Source organism: Echiichthys vipera, assembly GCF_963691815.1.
Source record: "Echiichthys vipera genome assembly, chromosome: 19".
Taxonomy (NCBI): domain Eukaryota; kingdom Metazoa; phylum Chordata; class Actinopteri; order Perciformes; family Trachinidae; genus Echiichthys; species Echiichthys vipera.
The window spans coordinates 16111217-16122744 of NC_139844.1; the positions used below are offsets into that span (position 1 = coordinate 16111217).

At 41.2% G+C, this 11528-nt stretch overlaps 1 protein-coding gene across 1 annotated transcript; it reads right to left on the reverse strand.

The window, feature by feature from the left end:
• Positions 1-541: 541 nt before the first annotated feature.
• LOC310961563 (F-box only protein 30-like) lies at positions 542-5720 on the reverse strand. Its single transcript, XM_083933683.1, has 4 exons — positions 5582-5720; positions 4550-4622; positions 1606-3759; positions 542-1362 (listed from the first exon to the last, which is right to left on the reverse strand). The coding sequence occupies exons 3-4, from the start codon at positions 3688-3690 to the stop codon at positions 1168-1170; spliced, it is 2280 nt and encodes a 759-aa protein (XP_083789809.1). The 5' UTR covers positions 3691-3759; positions 4550-4622; positions 5582-5720; the 3' UTR covers positions 542-1167.
• Positions 5721-11528: the final 5808 nt, after the last annotated feature.

Genomic DNA, 11528 nt, shown 5'->3' on the forward strand with positions numbered 1-11528 from the left:
ACTTACCACATCAGTGTACTTTTCTGAAAGTACCCATGCCAACGCTGCAAAACTCACTGTCTGTCCAACATCCGGGAGGGTCTCCAAAATTGTCTGCATGCCTGACATGCCCTTAGATGTTGGAGGAGGTTTGAGCAGCAGAAGCGAGCTATTGGGCCCCCAGGAGTGGTAGTCAAACTAAATAATAAAAGAAATTTCAGTGCGTATTACTGAGCGTACATAACCTATTAAGTTATGTGGGAACAGGAGAGGGAACATGTGAGCGCAAGTACGGCTCAACCTCTCCAACCTGTTTGACTGTGGAAATGTAATGAACTACATTTAAAAAACATGTTCCTGTTTGTTTTTAGTTTTGATGAATAACACGTTATTCAAAAATCTGATAACCATCTGCCGATGTTTTTCCAAAACAGAAAAAAACACCTTTTAAATGTAGTTTAAATTGAGATATTTCCTTTTTTCCAGGCACATATGAATAATAACGTTTTTAATAGAATAACTAAGGAGAACTTTAAAGACAAACAAATATATAAAAGGGTGTAAAGACTTTATTAAATTGTAACAAGTCACATGCATTATCGGGATATCCTCATATCAACATCCAACTGTTTTGACTCATGTCCAGACATCCTATAAACCCAGCCAACAAACCTGCATTGGGTTGACACTCGCTATAGGGATCAGAGAGACAAGATCATTGAGGTTCACATAGCAACATACTGTAGGAGGGATAAGCAAACTTTATGTGAAGTGCTGGCATAACTCCTTTCACACAGAAATAGTGCAATATAACCAACAAGCTGCTTTTCCAACCAATGTCTACTAGTGAAAGGCAATATAGTGAAAACATTAGTCATGTCATATAGAATAATATAAATCTAGTGTGCATATTTGTCTTCAAGAAAATATATTTTATCTTACCAGAATAAGGGCGCATATTTAGAACAAATCCATGCAGAGCTCAATGCTTAATGTTGTTTTTAATTGACATATAAACCACCCTCAACAACAGAACCTTATTGTGGCAAATAAGGTGTTATTTCATTAAGGCTTCTTCACAATCTAGTGTTATACAGGAAGAGTTATTTGACAGAAATATCTGTAATTACATCATCCACATAATACCACGGTGACTTTTGTGCAGTCACGAGAGGCCGGCGTTGTTAGTCAGGTGTTAACGTGACGCAGGACGCGACGCAGAGACTGTCCATCTCGTGCAGTACACATGGCAGGAAGGGGTACGGGCTCTGTCTTGTGCTCCACTATGTTGAAGTGGCACTTCTTAAGATGGTCTGACATGCTGGGGAGATCAGAGAAACCCCACGACAACACTGGGCTGAAAGCAGTGCTGAATCTCCACACCTGCATCAGCAAATAAAAAAATTATTGGAATGAAGAGGGCATTGCATATCAAACTTTATCATTATTTTTACTGTAAAGTATAATATTGTAGCTTTTACTGTAGAGCTACAGTGGCACAATTGGAATGTTGCCTCTTGCAAAATCACATGCATCTTTATAACCCCTTTTGATTAAAGATTTAGAGATTTTTAAAAAACATAAAAAACAATGCAATACATTTAAAATACAGATTTTTTTACTCACTCTATTTTTGATCTGCCATGACACAGTGCCAGGGGTACCAGGATGTTGTCTTTGCTCCCACTGCAGCTCCACTATGCCCCTGGTCTGGAGGAGACTGGCACAAAGCTCCCTCATAGTTCGTGACACCAGTGACAGCTGACACAGGCTGAAACTGTCCAGGAACCTAGCTATGTGCCACAGTATCTCGATGGGAAGCCCACTAAATTGGTCAGACTGAAAGTCACTTGGGAGTTTTGCCCTTGGACAAGGCTGAACCCCAAAGGACCTGAGATGCCTGTCATGAACCACTTTGGCCCCCTGGGTTGACGGGTAAAACCTCCGCTGAGAAAATGTGCAGCCATAATATGCCAGGGGGCAACGGTGCTCCATCCACCCATTTAGACCAGCGTGAATGTCACCATGGACATTTATGAAATGGGAAGAAAACTGGTCGCGGCGCAATGACTGACCACAGACGAAGGGAAACATGTGCTGGTAGCGGGGGTTAGGTGGGAGGTAGCGGTTATGTGGGACTGCCTCGACCTCCAGAGCTTCTAGGACAAGGCCAAGGCGAAGAGTGCGGAAAGGGCTGGGGTAGGAGAGCTGGGGAGCAGCATGGTCACAAGCTGATGCAGAGGCAATGTCACCCACTCTAGTGTTGGTTAACAAGATTGCTGCAGGGAAAGTGAAAGTCTGTGTGCCAAAGTTAACACGGTAGCCATCAACATAGACTGTGTCAGAGATCTTTCTACACTCTCTGGACTCCTCTAAACAGAAAAGCAGCGCTGCTGTGATCAGATCAATTTCTCCCAGACCCATGGGGTCATCATCCTGTTCCAGATCTGAAGTATCTACCGCCTTGTCCTCCATTTGGGGTCGCAATTTATACAGTGGCCTGTTTGGGAGGAAACCTATCCGTCCATTAGGTAATGAACCTTGGCCCTGGCCCCTAAAAAACTGGTAGTTGTGGGTCTTAAGCTCAGGCCCATGGTTTTCTAAAATAACTAGCCCCCTATCTTCCAGGACCACATGACCAGCCCTCTGTGCCACACCCTGGCTGACATGCACTGGAGATACCATTCGAGGGGTGACTGCCTCTTGAGAAACCCCATCAATAATGTCTTCTTGCACCTCAACAGGACAGGTTGTCTCCAGACAGGCCTCTGTTGCTCCTGACAGTGGTCCATTTTTTGTCTTTACAAGCTTTGGATCTGTTCCTTTTAGAGCCCCATTTCCTCCCAAGCAGCTAGAACAAACACTTTGCTCCCCCATCTCTTGTTTGTTCAAACACCCTGTGCCTACAGGCGATTGGTCTTGCAGTCCATTTTTAAGGTCTCCATAGTTGCCTAATCTACTCTTCTGCAAAACTGCTCCTCTGTTCACACACTCTGTGCTGCTGTCAACAGAGTTAGCAATGCTAACAAACTCCAAAGCAGCAGCTAAACTTCTTGCAGTCTCCACTGTGGCCTCGTAGAGTTTACTGAAATGCTCCTCGTTCAAGCCATTAATTCCACTGACAATTCTTTCCTTTGCCGAGCCTGGTGGGGGAGGCTGAGGCTGACATGAGGACGATGAGTGTGAAGGTGATTCAGTAACGGTGGAGGCCTCAGAGCCAGTTAGCAAAGTGGAGTCTGTTGCCATGTTCTCCTTACAAACAGGGACACGTGGCTCTCCTTCTGCAGTAGGTGCCATGGCAATCACCTTGAGAGACTCAAGTAGTGTACGCTGGTCCTGAAGAGCGAGTGCCATGTCCAGCTGCTCCACCTCGTCTACCCCACGGCTCAGGCTTTCGTAGGAGGTATAGTCCAGGCAGCTAACAGGCCATCTGTTCCACTCCATAGTGCAGCACACCACTCCAGCAGGGCACACTTCAAGGTGTGCATACATTTGGTTGCGCACCAGGGTGACGGGGCAGCCATAGCCACTGTTTAGGCAGGGAACCCTCACCAGTGGGCACATAAGGTGGTGCTCATTAACTTTGCAGGAGTGAAATACAGCCCCACATACCAGAGTACAGGCGATCAGATCACAAGAAATGCCTGGTTGAGGTCTGACCATGCATCTCTGATTAACACAGGACATACAGTGGACATGGCCCTCCTCCATCTTCAGACCTCAAGGGGTAGAACTCTTCTGAGGATGACTGTGAGAAAATCCACTGTCCTGCCAAATAAGCTGAAAGAGTAATGTCAGTGTATTAAAGATGAAATGAGATAAGACAAGACAAAATAACACTTCACCGGGGTGGGAGTATTAGTATTGTTGGGTGGACCACAGAGGCACTGAAGTCTGGTTCTCCTCTATAAATACATTTATCATCAGCGCTTGTGTTACATGACAACTACTATGTGACTGATGAGTAGCATTCTTAGACTTTTGATGCACACATAAGATTTAAACCAAGAAATCAAAGAAGTGTGGTGTTGAAACAGAGCTTTGGTCCAGTTGTTACATGGCTGCTATAATTCCTGCAAACCACCAGATGTCACTGTGCTTGCTCAGATCTGTGCCCCAAAGTTAGCTCACAGAAAGTGTTAGGTAAAAAATAACAAGGGAGTATCCACTGTCATTTTGCACTGCAAACTGTCCTGTTGAGGTAAAAAAGGGCTACATTGCTGAAATTTCTATTTATACAAAGGAGTAAATATTTCAGATCTGAAAAAGACTTAATGACATCACAGTGATGAGTAATAAACAGTAAAATAGTAGAGCTCATGTAACTCAGAACTGACTCAACACTGACATAGTAACATAGCAGCCTCCTCAAATGAATACATTAATAAAGTCAATGCAACAAGACAACCAAACAAACTGAATTAGGAAGCAACCCAAACTGTCTGACTTGTTGGTGTTGATCTGTTGCCATGTCTAGAGCCTGTACAACAACTGTGAAACAGTGCCCTCACTCGTTTGTGGAAGTCAACTGCAGTAACATGATGCACAGAAGGCCATCTCATACAAATACCTTATTAGGAAAGCTTCCCAGCAAATATCAAGGAGGTCACATTTGAAAATCCTGGGACTGCGTCAGAAAGAGTCTTAAGAAAGCAAAAACAACAACAAAAACAGAACAATTAAGTATTCAAATCTTTGATTAGACATGTTGCTTTCTCATTGTGAAGTTAAGTTTTTGATGATGCAGTTAGTATGTATGATGAGTTCTTGCATACTAACTGCAAAAACATTGTACTAAAGAGATGAGTATACAGTACATGTTATATGAAATGAATACCCATTTGAACAAAATAAGTGAAGTGTACCTGGAGATCTTGTACAGACAGAAATTACACTTATTGTGTGCATTTATTTAAGTATCTTTTAATTCCATTGTATTTGGACAATCCTGTGTGTAGTAAAGAAAACTGATGTTCTATAACTGAGCTCATGTGGGATGCTACTACTAAGTAACACAGGCAGCACAAGTGTGTATGTACCACTTTATTAAGCTTTATATGAATATACGTTAATGCAAATTTGATAATGAATAGCTATTTTGTCACTTCAAAGTCTGACTGGATTTATAAATGCAGCTTGCATGGACATCAGTAACCGTACATCATCTAACTTATCACAGCCATAACATTATATATTGTATCATATACCTTTACTGTGGTAAAAATCTACAATGCCAGCTCTTGTTCAATTAGTTTTAGCAGTTAATCGGGCTGGTTCACTTAAGAAGTGGCCCAAATAAGGCGCATAAATAGGTGACAGCTGATGCAGCTTCCTACCAACCACAGTTAAAGTTTACTGACAACAAACATCCCTGCACCACAGGAACAGAAGATGACAAGTTTCAGATACGGTGTCAGTTACAGTCATTTGTATAAACCCCGTATTACAAGCCAGTTTGTTGTTTCTTTCGCTATTAATTCAACTTGTTTTTGTAACAATGGCAAGTTAGCTTCATCAGCTAATGGCGGCTAACAACAGCTAGCCATCTCGGGAGTTCACCACAAGAACAAAATGTTGGTTTATCACACGAGTAGCTTCTCACCTTCTCTTTGTGTTGGGAGGAAAGCGAACGATAAGATATGTCTGGGTGTTATATAGAAGTACTACCAGCCCTTACTGTAGTTTACCTCTCTTGAGAAAGTGCCAATGAGAGCTAACTGAACTACAATCCTTGTCGCTCAGCCTCCATTTTTTTTCCTGTTCAAAACTTTATTGACCAAAATGTACATCAGCTACACTTTTCATTACAAGGGTTGAAATGAAAAGGAACAACGGCAAGAACAGTAATTAAATAATAATAATAAAAATATACACAATAAAATAAAATGTAATTGTGAAGATAGGACCAATGTACCATTTGGTTAAAATGTGTAAAATTAAAAAAAAAAAAAAAAGGAAAATCTGAAAGGTACATTTTAAAAGCTACAATAAACGTTTAGCCTAAATGAACTAAATACAAGTAAACAATTTATTAATAAAGTAGGCCAATTTGCCCTAACCCAAGATCACATGATTTAAACTGAAATTAAGCATATATTATAGGTCTATTTATATTAGGCTATATATTATAAAATGACAAATACATATGACAAATTACACTTGTTAAAGAGATGAATGGTTTTCGTGTAGTTTATTTCAAATTAATTTATTACTAAATTTGACATACAGTATATAGCCTACCACCTATAAATGAAATGAAACTCTCCGAAATAGCTTTGCAGGCAGACACAACTTCTCTTTGGGTGGCAGTTATGATGCAGTTCAGTTTAAAAGTATATGTGTCCATTATTAATAAATAAATCGGACACAGGACTCACATACATCACAGATATCTTAATTTTAGACCTAATTACACTGCCTTGCACATCTTTTTATTTAAGCTTACCTACAGTGGCAAGTAACAAGCAGGAGAGGTCACTGTTGTACTATGTTTGCCAAGCGGCCCCCTAGCTGGTAATGGTCAAACATGTGCCTCAATTCATTGCGTTAGCTGAGGGAGACGCCACATTTCGAGGTCGGGGTCACCTACAAAACAGCACCCCTGGAGCTGGAGGAGTTGACTCATCGACACATCAGCAGGACAATGCTTAGTAATACTGAATACACTTATCATGAGGTGTTAAAACAAACCCATGCAGTCAGTGGGAGTGTCACCATTCAGGCTACATGATGTGAAATGTAAATATATAAAAATACAAAGAGTCAGAATTAGCAATGACTTTTCCCAGTTAAATCTGTGTACATTTTAGCTAATAAAGTAAGGAAATCACATTTGTGTTTAGGCTATATCTTAACCATTGTAGAGGCTACAATTCAAACTACACTGGAGATCAACATTAGAGAACAAATTATAAATACTTGATTTATTCTGAAATACTATTGTTCCAAATGTGATAGAATATCAGCTGTGGCTATACCTCTGCTGTATTAGCATGCTTTTTTAATAACCGAGGCACAACAAAAACCTTGATTTTGTGAAAAACACAGTGAGCAAAGAGAGAACAGTAACCATTGTGTCAGAATAGAATATTTAAACAATGTTTTCTTGTGTAGAGGCCCTTGCTTTGAATGACTTCAGCACATCTACACCCACAGGACATCACTAGTTTCTCACACTGCTCTGGTTTGATCTCGCTCCATTCTTCTTGCAGTCTCCTCCACAGTTCAGTAACTGTAGTGGGTTTCTTAGACATTACTTTGCAGACAAGGATTTTCAGAAATTCTCTATGTTTTTTTAGATTTGCATTGTGACAGGGGGCATTGTCTTGCATGGAAATTGCAGGCTGATTGGGAGACCACTGAGTTGAAGGTATTTCATGTTGCCGAAGGAGGTTCACATAAACATTTGCATTCACCCTGCCATGTAGCTGTACAAGAGACCCAACTCCTGCTGCAGAAAAGATCCCCCAAATCATAACACTTCCCCCTCCAAATTTAACTGACTTCTTTACACAATGTGGGTTCAGTCTTTCTCTAGTCCTACCCCGAACATAATGTTTCCCATCAGACACAAATAAATTGAACGTACTCTCATCACTGAAGTGCACTCTGGACCAGAGAATAGAAAAATGGTGTATACTCGGATTTCAAAACCCATTACTAGACATGCATATGCTTATAATGTTACATGTACAAGTTGAATTGTTATAAGATATGTGATGTATTAGATTAAAACCTGCTCAGTGGATTTTGCAGAACAAAATGCAGTCATAGCGTTTGCTTGGATTTCTCTGTCAGACTGTTTTTAATTTGTGCATACAGCATAATGAATTTGATTTAACATGAATCCAAGAATGATGGCATGCAAACACCTTTGATCCACTGGTTCATATGCTTCATTTGAGATAGTATTTGACCATGTACTGTGCAGACTATGCACAGTCAACTACTAACCCATTAGACAGACAATTAATTGGGTGAAGAGAATGATAGATGGGTGGATGACTGGGCAGCTAGGTGGATGGATATTTAAATTTACCACTAATGGAGCTGTGAAATTCACACACTGTACGGTGCTGAAAACCAAGACTTCCCTTGTACGTTTTTAAGTGGTTATGTAAAATTCTTTGTGCTGTTGTCTGTATATCAATCCCAATTTTCCTGATTCCCCTGAGTTGTACAAAGCTTGATGGTGGTGAAAAGCTGGATTGATGGTGTTAACGTTTTGAGGAAGTCTAGCAGAAATGTATGTTTTTGTGTTTTTGGATTATCCAATATTTTACAACCCTAAGATGGTGACATCTTTATTACAGAGTGAAAGGGGGAAACACTCTAAAAAGAACATAAAGAATTACGATATACCATGCCTTTAATTGATGATTATATAAATGACCAGTCTCTCTTAACCAGTGCATCATAAAAATAATAATAATGCCTAAGTCATCGCTAGAAACCCTCGGGTAAACCCACGCAGACTGCATTCCTAGAATAAACCGAGCACCGCCTCGCCTTTTGCCCTGAAGTGTGGCTGCAGCATCCGAGTTGTCTCTCCTTCTCAAACATGTCACTTTTATTCAGGTTCAATATCAGATGCTCGCTCACAAAGCCCTGGGCACCAGCATTGGCAGTGTCACAGCAAGTCCATTATAAGTTTATTTGTGATTTATACCACCTTGTGTGAGTCACGACAGGACTTTACCAAGAAAACAGCAGGCTCCCCAGGAGTGGGCTGTGTCTTTGCAAGGTATAACGTACTTAGTGAAGTTAAAACATTAAAGTCCTCCCACACATGTAGTAAATAATGTTAAAATACTATGTGTACTCTCTATTTTTTTTGTTTAACATTGTCGTCGTCACCGCAGTGGTAAATTCCTCGGGTTGACTATCACAAAAACAATCACTAATCACAAAATATATACTTTTATAGTGTGTGTGCATGTGTGCGTGTGTCTCATAAGGCAAGATGTGGTCCTGGAAACACCTAGTATTGGGAATTCCTGTAGCGGGAATTCCTGTAGCGGGAACTACTGCAGCGGTTTTGAGTATTTTGGTAGGTGTTTATACACTCACCGGCCACTTTATAAGGCATACCTGGTGCTTAATAAAGTGTCAGTGTGGTTTTCTGCTTCTGTTACCTAGCTGCTAGAAAGTAGGTCGTGTTGTGTGTTCAGAGATGCTCTCCTGCATCCCTCTGTTGTAACCAGTGGATATTTGAGTTACTGTTGCCTTTCTATAAGCTCAAACCAGTCTGGCCATTCTCCTCTGATCTCTGGCATCAACAAGGCACTTGCGCCCACAGAACTGCCGCTCACTGGATCTTTTCTCTTTTTGGGACCATTCTCTGTAAACCCTAGATATGTTTGTGTGTGAATCCCAGTAGATCAGCAGTTTCTGAAATACTCGGACCAGCCTGTCTGGCAGCAACAACCATGCCACGTTCAAAGCCACTTCAATCACCTTTCTTCCCCTTGTGTATGTCTGTCTGTTGTCAGATTTTGTCATGACAATAGTCGGAAGCCACCGGCCAGAAGCTTGATTTGGCGTCATGGGTGGTGTAATACCAACACAAGATGATCTCTAGTGTAATATATTTTCCAGTGTAAACATCTTTGCCTCAGACCCACACCAGTGTACTTAGAGTACCATAATGTAGACCTTATGCCATGATTGTTCAATCCCATTCAGAAGTTATGAGTAAAGATTTATTCAGCAGGATAAAGAGCTGCTGCCTCTGTTGACCCTAATGGCTTAAATGTCATCAAATAACATTCAATCAGACTCTGTTGACTGCTGTCCATGGTGCTGAAAACATCAATCGTGGCCTGTTAGAAGCAGGCGCCTCAAGTAAACTCAAGGAGTGAGCATATGAGATGTATTAGCCATGAAGGACAGCAGTGCTTGACGCCTCTGTCTGCTTGTTGTTAGCACTTGTCAGTCTAAAATCCTATAAACTCTCTTCAGTTATAGAGCTGTCACATAATTCAAATTGCGGTTATTTGACACCAATAACTACTCTCACTTGCTCCCTCTCAAAATTATTGACACGTTGTCTGAATTATTTAGTAGCTACAACTGTTTATGAAAAGATAATAATACTTGGACACCCATACACAATCATATGCTATGCTCATAACAATGATGTTGTCCAACAGGCTAAATATTTTGCCCTCATCATTTCGAAACCCATATAGGTATAGCCAGCTATTTTGCGCAGATCCTCAAATGCTCAACTGATGTCATTTTTATAATGTGTTATAGAAGGTTTTTATGTTTCTGCTGTTATTTTAGCTCAGATATAACATTGCAGGTCTTACTCTAAAATGCATGCTTTTAAAGAGATGAAGTCACAAGAGGTAAATACTGTAGAAAAGGCGGTTGTTGCAGGGGCTCTTTATGTTCACGCTTAGAGAGAGAGAGAGAGAGAGAGAGAGAGAGAGAGAGAGAGAGAGAGAGAGAGAGAGAGAGAGAGAGAGAGAGAGAGAGAGAGAGACTGAAGTCATACAGCCGAGGACCACGCGCTACAGGAGACGGACGAAGGCACGCGACATGTCTCAAGGATTCAGGTAAGTTTCGATCCAAGACTCATCTACAAATGTGTTTGATGTAAATAAGGCAATGAAAAAGATAGACATATAAAATGTAATATGGGTTATTGAGAATAGACTATTCACGTTATGCATCTATCTGCTGGATGATATTACCTTAGTTCGTGTATTAGCTTCTTATCATTATTATTATTATTATTATTATTATTATTAATATTACTATTATTATCATTAACCGATGCTACCATAGGCTGCACGGCGGATAAGAAGGTGCGTTTGAAACAAGAACAGCCCAGGGTGTCTTATAGACATCCTAATGTAGAATTCAAATAGGAGCCGGCTTTGGAAGGATTGTAGTTTCTCGGCTTTACTAGAAACCAACTGAGTCAAATCGTGAATAGTATCTGTGAGAAGAAGACCAACCCAGGCAACAGTCCCAAAGACGTCCTTGTATCGTGTTTGGAAAGCGCGCTGTCCACGGTGCTGATATCGTGTCTCTGCCTGGTTTTCTCAATGGATAGCGAGCACAGGACTTTCTGCCGCCACAATATGCTACTGGCTATTTCTAATATAACTCGATTGTTTGAGACATGTTTAAAGTACCTGGCTGCCCCTTCCAGTGTTAACCACGTGCACGACAGATCAACACCCAGTGGACAGCTGTCCTCTTCGGCCACTACTGCTCGCTGATCGGGTGCGAGTTCAGTGCCTTGCTCAAAGGCACCTCGATGGTAGCTGATAAGAGAGGCTCGAGGACTGTTGCCAGCTATAGGAATGCAAAACAGGGCGTTGATGGAAAGAAGCATGCCTGCTTAGTCAACTCTACCCACATACATTGGCCTCGTTTCTCCCAGCTGACATGTCACATCAGTTTGTCTCATTTCTCTGCAGGTGCGCGTGGATATGCCCCGGGTGTCGTGCTCACAGATCATGGTCGCTGGGATAAACGTGGATGTATTGACGGACAGCAGATAGTATGCCTGCACTGTTGGCACGGCTCACGCG

Bases quoted from the DNA above. Each gene is read 5' to 3' on its own strand.
- LOC310961563 (XM_083933683.1), bottom strand. From the start codon at position 3,690: ATGGAGGAGGGCCATGTCCACTGTATGTCCTGTGTTAATCAGAGATGC. The intron at 1,363-1,605 runs GTGAGTAAAAAA...TTGCTGATGCAG, and splicing joins CATGGCAGATCAAAAATAGA to GTGTGGAGATTCAGCACTGC.